The 15956-nt window shown below is 35.7% G+C and overlaps 1 protein-coding gene across 2 annotated transcripts in view; it reads left to right on the forward strand.

The window, feature by feature from the left end:
- The window catches only part of MAMDC2 (MAM domain containing 2), a 125144-nt gene extending 109643 nt beyond the window's left edge, over positions 1-15501 (forward strand). Inside the window, exons 12-14 of one of the 2 annotated variants that reach the window (XM_015594463.2) lie at positions 8930-9189; positions 14267-14351; positions 14490-15501. In XM_015594463.2, the coding sequence (XP_015449949.1) occupies positions 8930-9189; positions 14267-14351; positions 14490-14554 (410 nt within the window). In that variant the 3' untranslated portion in view covers positions 14555-15501. Of the gene's footprint in view, positions 1-878; positions 906-8929; positions 9190-14266; positions 14352-14489 lie in introns of those variants that run through there. The other variant, XM_025051394.1, reaches the window with a different exon arrangement.
- Positions 15502-15956: the final 455 nt, after the last annotated feature.

The following is a 15956-nucleotide window of genomic DNA, read 5'->3' on the forward strand; positions in this document are numbered from 1 at the left end:
AGTGTATGTCTCTTGTACATCATATTTTTTTTTGTTTTTTTTTATCTTTGTTTATTTAAGAACATTATTATATACAGTACTTGAGATTTGAAGGTATTTGCTCTTTTCTTCTGTACTACAACCAACCAATCATATCGTATAGATCTTTGTGTCTCTGGTACTCTTTTGTTGCTATTTCTGGCTATTCTACTCAAGGTCTTGCTGTATCAGAGATTGTGTTATTATATTGTGTTCTAATCTTTGGCAAGGAGTAGTAAGAAGAGAGTATTAAAATTTACATTTATACTGCCTATGGCTAATAACTGCCCAAGAGACTGTAATTTTCTCCTTTTTTCCCCCCTTTATAACTCTCAATCTTGAGTAATAAATATCAGGAACAACTACTATAGTAATAAAGTACTGCAAATGTCTTTTTTAGTTAATTATCATGGAAATCACTTGACAACCATCTTGTTTCAAAAAAAAAAAAGATTTGTATAGTAAATGTAATGTTGCATAGATGAATATCACTGCAATTTCTCCTTGACAGAGGATATAGTCTAAAATAATAAGAAAATTTTAATTGACTCAACAAATTACTAAAAGTTCAAATATTTATAGGGTGCAGGAGGTAGACAGGATCTTATAAATCAGCCAAGTCACCGACACGTTTTAAATATTAAAATACTGAAACTCATTCAAGAGAGTTTTAAGTAGTCTCTGCTTGGATCCTGGGATAGCAACAGCAGACCTGTCTGTGATTAGATGTGCAATTTAAACAATAATGAAATTACATCCGAAAAAGAAATCTCCTATCGGCTGCTTTGTTGATCTATTGCTATTTTTGCATTTAGTCCTAAATGCTCTTTTCTATGTCTTTTTCTTTTTTTCAAATACAGGCAGTGAAATAATGGCAGGATGAAAAACAGCAGAACTTCCTGTCTTATACAATAGTATAGTAATAGGTTCAAACTCTGGACCAGAAACATAGTATCTTTCTCCTTGACAACTGAAAGGTATTTGATACTGGTGACAACAAATTCCTTTTGGAATGCAATGCATTCTGGGACTTTCTGAGGCTATTCCTGTACTTGTATACTGCATTCTACCTTTTCACTTACCATTCTTAAAACCTGTCAGTTTATACTTGGTAAACACACACAAGAAGAAAATAGAAAGAGGGGAGGCATATAAAACTGTTTTACAGACAACTGCATTAGATGGCCAGCAAACATAGGCCCATTTCATAAAAAGAGAAGTTCAGAAAAGCCACCATCATATAGATATGACAGTTTATTGTGTGTCTATCAGAATCAACATTTCGTCATATGTAGCAATTCCAAGGGAGCTATGGTTCCTGACTGAATAACAGGAGATGCAATAAACCTTTCCAAATTCTAGGGTGTAGCATAGTGTAGTCTAGCAGAGAGACCAATGCATGAAGAGTGAGCTGACTCTGCCACTTGCCTGTATAACCTGGAGTATGGTCATATAAATTCTCTGAACCTTGGTTTCCTCCTATGTAAAATAAAAATAACATTGGATGTCCTGCTAATCTCTTAGGGTTGCAATGATTAACTGAGATTGTGTTTATGAAAAGGCTTGATACCATATAAGCTCCACTCAAATGAATGGTATTACTATTTTTACAATTAGTAAATCTTTTATAAAATCTGATGCTCATCTCTGGGATGAACTTTCTTGGACTCATTGTTCTGTGTCATTTGGCCTTTTATAAATAGAGAATCATGGCCAAAGACTACAAGCAAAATGACTTAGTAGAAACCAGATGGTTTTGTAGACCTTAAACCAATGTTTTCCAAACTACCACTGGGTAACTCAAGTTGTAGATGGATAAATATATATTTTTTAATTTGATAGTAATATCCATGTAAAAGAAAACAAATAACCAATATATCAAAACCATTATTTCATAGATTTACAGCTTGTTTTCTGTTTTCGTGCTAATAAACTTCCTATTTGACTAAATGTATTTAAGAAATAAAAATGGAATCTATTTAAAGAAAAATATTAACTGAATGATAGTGCAGATAGCATGTAGATAAACAAAAATAATATCATGAAGATGATATTTGTATGACTAAAGTTTGGGAAACATTTCCAATGTTTATGTCAGTCACCTAGAAGAAAAAGTTACTCTAGTAGAACAACAATAAGGAAAAAAATTGTAGTCACATCATTTGGCTCCTTATTTAATAAAATAATAAAGGCATTTGTGACAGATAAATTTTGACTTCACAGGATTTGTCTTTCCATTTTCTGTCACTATCTACTTGAGTAGCTCTATCCTGGCAGAACCGGTAAGTTTCCTGACACAGATGCTATTTCTTTATAAGACAATAAAGATGAGTCTTAACAAATTGCCCAGGGGTTTAGTGGCTATTGCAATTTTATTAACATTTACTTGGTGCTATACCATCAGAATTCTTTTTAAAGAATTGTTTTAGTTGCCTTGAAGTTTACAGAAATTTTGTGGCCAAAAGATAGTGAAATAAATAAATCTACAGGTAACTATCTAGTTTAGTGAAGAAATGCTTTCCTCTATAACATTTCCCAGCTCACTGAGTCTACCAGTGAATAGATTATAAGTCACCCAGTCTTCCCTCTCCTTTCCTGCAACTACATCCTAGAAAAGCAACAATTTATCCTTTTCTTAACAATTTCCAGAGAAAGAGACACCATCAGTTTCTTTTGTGATACCATTTAGTGCTTCAATACATCTTCTATATTTTTGGCAATTAAAATTATCTTTCAACCTGCTACTAAGTAAAGGCAGAAGTCTTATTTATTTCTAAGAACACTCTCTTCTTGTGTGATATAAATACTAATGATATATTAAAATACCAAATGACATTTATTTATAAAATTGTGCTGTCAGACAAAAGAAAATGAAACTATATATTTAATGTGTTAGTTATGTAGCTGAAACTTAATAGCAGTCTAATTCAAGTCTTTGTCTTTTAAAAATTTTGGTAGTTGATTACAGATGTGTAACGATACTACCCAATTAGTCTGTAATTATCTGAGGAGTTAGCTCCAGATTACTAAAATCTCCAATGTCCATCAATCTTTCAACAACTTATCACTCTAGTTTCTGATACTGTCAGATCCTACTCACAGAGAGAAGGCTTCTATGATAAGCTTTTAAAAAAATTGTGATAAAGTATACAAAATATAAAATTTACCATTTTAATCATTTTTAAGAGTACAATAATTCAGTTGCATTAAATACACTCATGTTGTTGTACAAGCATCACCACTATACTATATCTATAGAACTTTTCATTTTCTCAAACTGAAACTTTCTACCCATCAAACAGTAACTCCTCGTTTATGACAAACTTTAAAAGTCATTTAAAAGATACGATAAAAAGCAATATTAGAGACACATTTAGCTGTTGTTCTCAAAGTATTGATATCTTTTTTCCCCTGATTGTTAAGAATCCCCTTTCAGCTTAATGAGTGCAGCTAGCTATTCACTCCACATGGCCTCACTCAGGCCACCCGGGCTCCTTCCTGGCCTTAGTGGAAGGGGGCTGCGAGACTGGAGGAACAGCTGCTTCCCTGTTCCAAATTATGAATATGGTGTGTGTGTCAACACATCATGGTTGCTATATGAAAAACAGATGGGACCCTGATCTCCCAGTAGACCCATCGGAACCCCTATCTTGAATGTTAAACAATGACTCAAAGAGAGAAAGTGATTTGTTTTCTCCACTTAATAATCCCTTCCACAGACTGGAATCCCTCACATGCAGGAACACGTGAGCCAGTCTGAGGTTTCAACGCTGGGGCTCCCTGGTTTCCATCCAGAGCTTTTGTGTGCTGAGACAGACAGCATTTGGAGTAGTAATGTGGCAAAGCTTGTCAACACATGGAATTTTTCTCTGCTTTCCAAACACATGTGAGGCAGACTGGCTCTCCATGAAGCTCTGATTTTTTATCTGGGGAAAGGGAATGTCACATGCCAGTCAAGAAGAAAAACATTTGGAATCAAGATGAATAGTTGGCTTATGTATCAGAGGGACAAATTCTGATCAGTTGACAAATATGTTACAATTATTTATAAGTATAGACGTTGGTCTAGATTGGTCTAAATCAGTACTGCTTTATGGGATATACTTACATGCTTAAAGTAGAAACTACATCCTGAAGGATTTTTGGAAAGGCCAGCAGTACTCAAGGAAAGCAGGCTGGTGTGAGTGCCCCGGAAATGCACTGTCTTACTTAACATTCCCCTGGATGTTTTCCCTCTCTCCCAGAATAGCACAATGACACAGATCAAACGGCTTAGGAGATTCCTTTCATATTTCACTAAACACAAAGATCTCTGGAACTGCAAACCTTAGGTAATGGCTTCAGCCTGATACCTGAGACCCAGAGATACATGAAGTGAAAGCATTACCAGAGTAACGCTTCACCCATTTGAGGCTAAGTAATCAGTGCATTGTACTCATTAAAGAAAGAATTCAGTTGGGTAGTTCTAGAGGTGAATTCCGGCTGGGACTCATTGTTTATTCCCTAGGATGCACACTATCATCACTAGATGAAAGATGACATTTCTTGTGTCATCTCTCACTCACGATGGATCCATTGCCTACTTTTCATTCCAAAAAGACTTTATGGTTCAGGGCCCCAGTGGTTTCTACTTTCTAGTTTCCCAGTGACAGCATCTTTCAAAGGAATCTTCCCCTCCCCTCCCCCAATTGAGTGTTTCATCTTTAGCGAAGGTCCTTTACTTAGAATTCAAGTGGACCTTTTGAGAGCCCAAAGCCAAGTACAAAAGTTATTTTTCTTAGATTTTCTTATTTCCTTAAGAATTATTTTTTGGAGGAAATGTTTTTTAGTTTTAACATATTAAGATAGAGATTCAGCCCACTATGCCACACTAACTTATGTATAGGATAGAATGGGATACCTTTGTATGTAGTTAAATGATAAACCATGGTCATTTTCATGCTTTAACCTTATTTTCCATGGAATTAAATTAAATACACCCTTCTATTAGGATTATGCATATCTATATTTGTTTACATCCAACCTAGCTTAACTTAGAAAATGTTAAAAGAAAGAATAATAAAAGTTTCTTTTATTGCTGCAATTGCAAAAATCCCAGGGTAGCAATTTTCTTGCAAATGAAAGAATGAAGGTAATGAAGTTAAAGAATTATCTTATGTGTGATTGGTTAAAAAAATACATCAGATGGTATGGAACTAGTTTGAGAACAATCGTTTAATATAAGTTTAATTTTATCAAAACTTGGATTTGTTCTGTTTTGCCTTGGATCATCATAGTCAACTGCATGTCTCATTGCAAGACCTTCACACAACTGGAATGACCTTGATAGAGCCATGCGATCAGGAAATGGTCAAACTTGTTTATGGCTCAGAGCTGTGAAAGAAAATGCGTTCATTTGTCCATTCGACAAATATATTCCAGGCACCGTTCTAGGACCTGGGGCATAGTAGTGAAGTAAACCAGGAAATATCTCTGCCTTTGTATATTCTAGAAGAGAGAGACAGATAAACATGAAAAATAAGAAAATTATATAGTATGTTAAGAGGCAATTCAATGCTATGGAAATAATAAATTAGGGTGTAAGGAATGAGGAATGCCAGAGGAAGGGAATTGCAGTTTGAAACACAGTAGTCAGAACAGGCCTAATAGAAAAGGTAGTAGATGAAGTAAGACTTAGAGGTGAGAGAGTGAGACCTGAGATTGTGTGGGGGGATAGCCATTCCAAGCAGAGGGATTAGCACATTGCAAAGGCCCTGAGGTGATAGCATACCTCCGTATGTCAGGTCAGTGTGGCCACACAACACAGAGTAAGTAAGGCAAAGGTAGTAGGAGAGGAAGTCAGTAGGCAGCAGAGAGATAAGAAAATGGGCAGGAGATTGTTTAGGGCCCTACAGGCAATTGTCAGGCCTTCAGCTTTTCCTCTGAGTGAAATGCTGAGCCAATGGATCATTTTAAACAGAGAAGTGTAAGATTTAACTTTTATTTTAGAGGGTTCACTCTGGATACTATGTTGTTATTAGATTGTAGAGAACAGGAGTAGAAGCAGGTAAAGTAGTTGGGAAGTGATGCATTCATTCAAGCGAGAAATGACAATGGCTCAGACCAGAGAGTAGCAGTGGAGGTGGGGAGAAGAGAAATGACTAGATTCTAGACATATTTTGAAGGTAGAGCCAACAGAATTTTTGACTGCCTGAATGTGGAGAGTGAGAGGCCGTGAGGAGTGGTGCGCGAGGCCCAGGTTTGGGCCTGGGCAACTAGAAAGTAGGCTAGGAATTTAGTTTTGAACATGTTCAGTTTGACATGTTTAATTGACAGAAAGTGGAGATGTCCACTAGGCAGTTTTCAGTAAATTAGTCTGGATTTCAGCAAAGAGGATGAAAATTTTGAGATATGACAACCTATGTAGCATTTAAAACCATGAAACAAGGTGAGATCACCAAAGGAGTGAGAATAGAGAAGTTCAAGAAGTAGGCCTTGGAACACCCCAAGGTCAAGAGGTCAGAGAAGAAAGGTTAACCAGTGGAATAGAAGAAAAACCAGGAGAGCACAGTGTCCTACAAGACAAGAAGGTACTTCTAGGAGGCAGGAGTGATCTACCATGTCCAATGCTACAAATGGGACAAAAATGACAAGGACTAAAACTGAACATTGGTTTTAGTAATGAGGATGTCATAAGTGAGCTCTCCAGAAATATTGACAGTATTTTTCCTGAAATTTTAAAACAGATCATGGGGATGACTGGTCGATGAAGGCCACATCCCATGGCTGTGATGGCCCAGTTTTTCAAAGTGACAACTTCACTGAGTGAAACATTGGGGGAAGGTGTTACACAGTGCACACAATTTTATAAGACTAAATTGGGCAGGACTTTTATTCCCACCCTTTTAATAGCCTATGGGACTTCTTACGTTTGTGTTTGTGAAATGGGGGAATGGGAAAGGAGGAATATCTTGAAGGAACATAGATGGAGTTTGTGATGAATTCTGGTTGGGGTATTTCATGCATTGAATTTTGGAAAATAACTAGAGCTCATTGATTAAACTTTAAACTATAAAGGGAGATACCCTAGAAACCATTTCATTTACATACATTATTTGGGATCTTTTTTTTTTTTTCCCCTCAATTTGGCCATTAATTTCTTCATGAAATAATGAGACATAACACTATGTAAAGATTATTTTTTAAATTTATTTATTTAAATTAGTTTCAAGTATACAGTACATTGGTTAGACATCTCTGTAGTTGATATAATGATCTCCCCAATTGCTTCCTCCCTCTTCTGCCCTCCACCTAGCCATCATATTAATGCTAACTGCATTCTCTCCCCATCCCCATGACCAACTATCAACTACTAATTTGTATTTCTTTAACCCTTCACCCCATTCTCCCAGTCTCCCAATCCCCTCCCTTCTGTCCGTCACCAAATTGTCCACTATTTTTGTGAGTCTGTTTTTGATTAGTTTGTTCTTTTTCTTCCTTAGATTCTGCATATGAGTGAAATCATATGGTATTTATCTTTCTCTCTCTGACTTTTTTCACTTAGCATAATAACCTCTAGGTCCATCCATGTCATTGCAAATGGTAGGATTTCATTTTTTTTAATGGCTGAGTAATATTCCATTGTATATATGAACCATAATTTCTTTATCCAATTGTCTGTCGATGGGCATTTTGGTTGCTTAAGATTATTTTTTATAGCGTGTGTGTAAAAAAAATCAATATTGGCAAAGACAATAAAATTGCATGCAAATATTTGTTTATATTTTTCAGGGAGAAAAGATATAAACTTTTCATCAAATGATCAAAGACTAAGAACTACTGATATAGAGTACGGGGCCTTTTTTAAAAAATGGTCCTCAGGTGGTACACAGATTATATTACTGGTGCAATAGTCTAGAAATCAATGTTAATATATTGCCTTATTTCAGTGGCTTGATGGTAATTATTTAACACCAACCAGCTCTATTGATGGTTGGCAGAGGTTCTTAATTCATAGCTACGTCCTATTTCAGTGGTGCAAATACTTCCATCACGGTCCATTTCAAACAACCAATGTGAAGTCATTGGCCCTATGAACCAAAATCACATAATTGACCCTTGGGAACCAGTGGAAACTGGCTCCAGCATACGAGTGCCTTATTTACGTGCAGACTAATCCTGCTTCTGCCTGAAACCAGCAAATCAAAAAATCAAAATAAAATTAGGAAAGGAAAACGGAAATATAAAGTGTTAATAATTAAAACATATATAGCATATGATATATAATATATAAAATGTCATAATTATATTAAATGCTATATATGTTTTTGAGATGAAAAGAAGTGTCATGAAAACATTCAAGAAAGAGGGCAGGACAGGAAACGAATATTTGAATGTGTAATACACAAGCATATGTCCCATATGTTATTTAATTCTCACAACTCTGTAGCACACGTACAATGAACCCTTATTTTTAAATGATGAATATAGGTCCAGAGAGGAAAATTCATTAGACCAGGATCACACAAACAACAAATTTAGAGCAAGGACTTGAACCCATATATACCTGACTACAAAATCCATGCTCTCTCCCCTAAACCAGTGTCTAGAAGCTCCAGAATACTGTCTATGAATGAGTAGGATAAATTCTGATACATTAATCACCACATCAGAGGCATAATACTAGTATATTGATTACCTCCTATATATTAAACTGAATTATAGATTATTAAATGAAAAAATTTATTTTGATGGTCTAAATTTTGTAGCCTATTTATTCTCCTTGGATTGTACAGTCTCCAAAACGATAGAACCCTTTTGTCAGTACTGTCATCAAGTCAACCATTGTTTTCAAGAACACTACTCAAAAGAGAAAGAAAAGAATATAATTTGTGCCCTTTTTAACAATACCTGATTTTATATTACTCTCAAGGCTATTACATGTACATCGAGGCCTCTCACATGGTGTATGGACAAAAAGCACACTTCTTGTCTGGTCCTCTGCGAGGAGTCACCGGAAAACACTGCTTAACCTTTTTCTACCACATGTATGGAGCAGGGACTGGCCTGCTGAGTGTTTATTTGAAAAAAGAAGGTGACAGTGAAGAGTTCCTCTTATGGAGAAGAAGAGGTGAACAGAGCATTTCCTGGCTCCGCGCGCTTATTGAATACAGCTGTGAGAGGCAACACCTGGTAAGCCAAAAGAGATAAGAATCAAGTAATGGAAAACGTTCCTATCAGCTTCTGATGTTCTTTTTGGGTTTTTTTTTTTTTTGCAACCAAATAGAATGTTTTGTTCTTTTTCAAGGTCATAGATAAAGGCAGTACTTGTTTAAGAGTAAACATAATTAGACTATATTGATTAAATCTAAGCAGTGAATGGGAAATTAGGCAAGGAGAGAGAGACTTGGGTATTTATGCATAAAATGATTTTTGCAGCTCAATGATGAAAGTGTATCTATTTTTGTCTTGGTACATTGTGAGTGTCAAGTACATTCTATGTGTCCTGCACACCTCTAAAACAGAGTTTCCCTTCTAAACATGGTATTACCTAATTAGTTGTTGCAGCTGCATCATTCATTCAACATCACCCACATACAAGGACTTTTGTTGTAATCCTATATTTACCAGAGTACATGGTTAAAAGAGATATTTTCAGCCTCTGTCCACACTGATGCACAAGAAATTGAGTCTTGATCTCCCCCTGGGTTGTCTCATGTGCTGTAGAAGACCTTCATCCTACAGGATCCTGATTATAAAGGAATCTGGGCAGTATTAGAAAAGAGCCTTTTATATTCCAGCATAAGTCTGAGCAGCCAATCTAGTCCAGAGATTGGCAGCAGCCTCCTGACAACCACTCTCTTCATCGGCCTACCATGAGCCAAAGCTCTAGAAAGCTGTGGGGAGATAACCTTCAGACTCCTGACTATTCCTAAACTTGCTCTGAGGAATGCTCAGGTGTGACCCTCCACTGAAAGCACTGCTTCCTCCTTATTCTTGCTTCTGGCTGATAAACAAACCTCCTAGACCATTACCCCTCAGGTTAAACACAGGCTGCTTGGTCTAAGCCCAAATATTCCTGGGAAGAGGTATCAAAAATAAGGACTTTATTTTATACCACCCACAAACCGCAATTATTTTTCTACAGATCTAAAAGGAAAGGAATTGAAGCTCAGGTGGCCAGGTTGTAGTGCCATCTAGGGTGCTATACTTTTAAAGAACAAATAACAGGGGAGATGTGCCACTATCCAGGGATGACCCATTATCTCAGCATGGATAAAACTATCTAGAAATTTAGTAAAGAATAACAGATAGCCCCAGGGAAGATTTTTAATAATGATTTAATGTCTGTTTACAGAAGGAAAGTGGATCACTTAGGAACTTACTAATATAATTGATCATCATTCAGAGATGATAGATTAATTTTATTAGGCTATTAGGGCACCATACCCTATACAAATGTTTTCAAAGTGCGGTCCTGAGACCAGTAACAACATTTGAAGTGCAAATTCACCTAAAAAAAAATTCACCTGAAATGCACATTTTCAGGCCCACCCTCAGAACTACTAAACCAGAAACCCTGGGCGTGGGGCACAGAAATTTGTGTCTTAACAAGCCCTCCTGGTAATTCTGATGCACACTAAAGGTGGAGACTCTCTGTCCTAGACTAAATGAATCTGAATCTCTTAGGTGAAGCCTGAGTATTGATGTTTTTTAAAATCCCCAAATGATGCTGATACACGAGCATTTTAGGATTTGAGTTCTGCAGGTGACTTCTCAGCATCTAAGCCCAGGAAGCCAGGTTCAGGGCCTTGCATCTCCTAGACTTGCTGGGTGGCTGGTTGTTTTAAAAGTCTTTGAAGCATCTCGGGTAGTATCTTGGAGTGTTCAAGTTCGAAGGGTACAGAATATTCTCAGAGATTTTCAGCTCACAATCTGCAAAGAAGACTCCAGACCATTTCCCTTTGGCTTAGAATGGAACAGATACGAATCTGCCGCAAGGAATTTTTTTTCTAGATTTAGTGATTCCCTGAGGAATGCCAAACGACTATCTAAAGACTGGGCTAAACAAATTTTTTCAAAACATCCTAGTGTCTAATAAAACACAGACACACCACTGTGCAAATAGATTAGCCATATTTTACGTGTCAGGCTCTTACACCACTAGCAACTATATACATAAGTTCTTCCAATTGGCCTTATAGTTCCTCTTTACAGATAGGTGAAAGCAGATGTCCAGCTGAAAGTGGCAGAGTAAGAATTTAATCCCAGATCTGTTCCAAAGTTTGTATCCCTAAACCACTGTTCTACACTCCCTCCCACCGTAGAAGTTCCAAAATATACTTATTCCCTGGGATGTCACAAGCAGTGGGTGACCGTGGAGAAATCTTATTCGCTGAGGTCGTTTATACATTTTCAAAATAGGGTAATAATTCCTGCCACACTGACATAACCAAATTTAGAGTGAGGGTCAAGTGAGATTATGTATGTGAAAGGGTTTTATAAACTTTAAAGTACAAAAATATTAAAAAATGTTATTATTGTTTCTAAAAATATAATCCCTTCCAAATCTCTCTGGGCTCTAATTCATGTCACCATGGCAGATCTGGTATTCTCAATAGATACATCAGGCATCCAGACAGAGCTCTGATAGAATAAGGCCAAAATATCTCATTTTAATAAATATTTATTGGCCCCTTGCTGTGTTAAGTGTTGGGGATAGTGCAATGAACATAACATATAAAGTTCCTGCTCTTCTGGAGTTACATTCTATTCGGGGGAGAGATAGAAAATGCAAACCAAAAATATATAATATAACATCAGGTGATACTAAGTGCTATGAAAAAGAATAAGTCAAGCAGATCAGGTAATGAGGTCAAAGACATCTCAGGGCATAATCAGGAAAGGGCTTGGACAGCATGGTAGAGTTAGAAATTTATTGCAAAAGCAATAAGGAACCATCAAGTGGTTTTAAGGTAATGTGATCTGATTTATATTTTAAAAGGATCACTCTAGCTACTAAATGGAAGGTAGACTATATGGGCATGAGGAGATTTGGGGGTCTACTGTAGTAATCCTGGGAAGAGGAGTGGTGACTAGGGCTGTGTCGCAGAGGTGAGAGGTCATCAGAAGCCTGCAGGACTTCCTTATGTATGGAATATGAAGTTTGAGGGGAAGGGAGGAGCCAAGATGACTATCCAAAGATTTTGGCCTGAGCAACTGCTGGAATGGAATTGCCATTTATTGAGATGAGAAGACTTTAGTTGGGGGCAGATCTGGAGGAGCGAGGACAGTGCGTGTAGGGGGGAAATTAATAGGCTTTTTTTTTTTTTTTTGACATGCAAAGTTTTTGATGTCTATTGGACATCCAAGTGAGTGTGTTAAGTAAATAGGAGGATAGGAGTCTAGGGAAAAGAACAGAGCTAGAAAAGTACATGTGTACATCATCAGTGGGGATGGGCAGGTATAGATGATTTTTAAAATGCTATATATAGTACTGCTGCCATTTGAGACTCATCCTATAGGGAAATATATGGGTCACCTCCCAATGACATTCCAATAATCAGATTATCCCTGTAGAAGAAATGTTATCAAGTGACAAAATTTCATTCATGCTCCTTCCTAAGGGATTTATTAAATAGTGAAGCAGAGCCAGACTTGCTATTGGTCAAAAATACAAAATGATTTTATTTCCTTACTTTTCCCCTTCTGGTCTCAGATATTTTCCTCCCTCGTTTCTTATGTTTTGATGCCAGAGAAAGAACGCATTAGTCAAATTCTCAACTCACTAGAATTATTTACATTCATTACACTACCTAACATTTACTAGGAATTATGTGCCTAATACTCAGCTAAGACCAGGTCTTCAAATTTTCTTGTTCATGGTGCCCTTACTCTCAGTAAATTTTTTCTGGTACCTTAGACCAAAAGAAATACCTAACAGTTCCATTTATTAAGTATTTGGGTCCAAACAACTTAATAAGTATTTATGTCCTAATAACTTAGTCATCATTTGAAAAAATACACTTCAATCAAAAGAAAAAATATTTTTATCTTATTTTTAAATAACCACAATTATTTACTAATAGTGTATATCTGTCATACAAGGGGGAAATCCTAATGCTATGAAATAATTATCACCCAAGTATTAAGGAACTTCAAAGGAGAAGTTTTTATGAAATCAAGTGTTTTTGGTCCAACCATAGACTATTAAGTATAATTCCATCAGGTAATTTGTCTATTATACCTTACATTGCAGACTTGGTGGTCAAAAAACAAATCTTAGTATTGTTTGGAGAATTGAAATGCTTAAAACTATACTCATACATCCTCCTATCTAGATGGGTTAAAATTTTTTTCTTCTCTTCTTGCAACTGATTTGGATTCTTGTTTAGGGTTGTGTCCTTAGAATTTTTATTAATGTTACTTTATCACATTTCTGTCATTAAAGCTTCTTTGAGTCATTAATTTCAAGATAGCTTCATATGTTTATTGCATTTAACTCATAACCTAATCCAATGAGGAGTCATTTGCTCATAAAATAAGTAGAGCAAGTGTGTCTTCTGGACACTTTTTATCACCAACAACCTCCCTGGAGTATTCAGTGGTTTATTAACCATTGTTGGGGCAGCCTTAGAGATTGTAATATAATCTATTTTTCTATAAATGGAATGTTTGATTATTTTCTTCTTAGGATCTAAAGTCATGAAACTGGTTCCCTCTTCTTCCTGAGCTTTCTTCAATGTTATGGTATTTAACATGACAAATGAATCATTGTCTTTTTAGTAAATTTTATTATCATACTTTGCTGTTCATACATGGGTCTCATCAGTCATATTAAATTCTTCCACCTAGAACCAGTATCAAAGGTAGATTTATGGAGAGCCTAAGGAAGCTTAAGATTCTGAGCCCATCACTTTCATGGGCCCGTGAGTACTGGTAGGAGAATATTGTAGATGGGGAGGGGAAACCAGGTCTTCACCAGGAAGCATTTCCAGGTGAGTATTTCTGGGAAACTGCCTGAAGAGGTATCAGAAGAAAAGAACCTGAATCTCCAAGGCTCCAGTAATTTGTTGGAATTCCTTTGAATTCCTGATAAGTATTCTCTTTTGAATCTAATTTTGAATTTGCGATTTTGTATTTTGTTCCTTAAAGGGGGCCTCTAAGAGCAATGTAAGCTTTCAGACCCACACAGATTGGATCTGGCCCTGGCCAGCATCGTTTTACCAGGATGACTCTATTTCTAAATCCAAACTTCATTATTTTTCAGATAATTTTTGAAGCCATTCGTGGAGTGTCAATAAGAAGTGATATTGCCATCGATGATGTTAAATTTCAAGCAGGACCCTGCACAGGTAACAATATTTTTCCCAATTACATAAGATTGATTGAAAAGGGATTTTACAGTAGTCTCAAATCATAAGAATGCAAATTAAGTATTTTTCTACAATAAAAATGGAGAAAACTATTACTATCTATTTGTCTCTTGACAGAAATGGAAGATATAACTCAGCAATCATCAGGATATTCTGAGGATTTAAATGAAATTGAATATTAAGAAATGACCTGAGTTGGATTAACTAAACAAAAGCCATACCTCTCTTCAATCAAAATGAAAACAAAACGAACTAATACTAGACAGTCTAAACTATTTCATAAGTTATAAAATGACTTGGGAGCACTCTTCTTCATTACTTTTGCAAAAAATACTGACTCAGGGCTTTTTTTTTTTTCTTTTGGCATTTGACAACTGTTACTAGACATACAGGCTGTTGGTTTTGCATAGATTATTCTTAATTTTGGTACCAGTTAAAAATACAAATGAACTATATTGTAGTCATTTTTAAAGTATGCAAATAAAGGGCACAATCAAAATGAGATGTGCTCACTTAAATCTGCATTCAATGAATGTATTGGGAGGAGAATATGTCTTGTGGGTTTCTTTTTGAATTTCAAATATAGTAAATATTTTTAAAAAAATAATGTGAGGTTTCAGTAATATCTGCAGAATGAATGCAGTTTTTCATGGTAACAAGTTAGTCTAAGAAAATAAAGTCTTATTTTCTATGTTTTATTCATAGATATAGAGTATTAATTTTTAAATATTTTTACTATATGTGATAACAAAGGACCTTTCATGGATACCCCAGAGTAAGTCAGTATTAATTAATGCTGTAATAGAAGCAATGCTACCATCTTTTCCCCCTTTGAACTACTTTTAAAAGTCACTATGAACACATGGATAGAAATTGCACTCTTTTTGTAAAGCAAGCTTGACAATGTTTATGTACACATACCCCAAAATTTTTAGAATTTTGCGTTAAACAATTTTACTGATTTTTATAATAAATGTTTTGAGAAGGTTTTTAGTAATTTGAATGTCAGCAGATACTAAACTACTGCTTTTTATTTACGTGTTTAGAAAATTGTATATACATGTTTGTATACCCAAACACCTGTTATGGAATTATAAGATTACCTAATAAAAGGTAATTTGAAAATCTTTTTACTAGTAATTAACTCATTTCTATTTTTCTTTGTCAGACTATCTTTACTGCTCAACTGCAGATTCTAATTTGAATCTCTACTCTGCCACAATTAAATGCTTCTTAAGCCTTTTAAGAATGTAAGCTCTGCATACATTGATGGAATAATTAATTTTAAAGGTTTTATTTCACATAATCTCAATTTCCCCTCAAATTTTATCTTTTTATAGTGACTTTTTGTTTATTTTTGTAGTCTCAGTATCCAGAAGAACGTCTGGTATATAGTAGGTGCTCAACAAATAAATACTTTCAGGAATTAATCAACGAATTTAACCCTTTCAACATCCTCTAAGATGGAGATATTATTATCCCTTTCAGAGATAAGGAAACCGAGGCTCAGAAGAGTGAAAAATTACTTAAGATTCCACAGCTGTTGAATGGAGGAACTTAGAGTCAGGTCTCTCTGACCTGAAA

Source organism: Pteropus alecto, unplaced genomic scaffold (assembly GCF_000325575.1).
Source record: "Pteropus alecto unplaced genomic scaffold, ASM32557v1 scaffold95, whole genome shotgun sequence".
Classification (NCBI taxonomy): domain Eukaryota; kingdom Metazoa; phylum Chordata; class Mammalia; order Chiroptera; family Pteropodidae; genus Pteropus; species Pteropus alecto.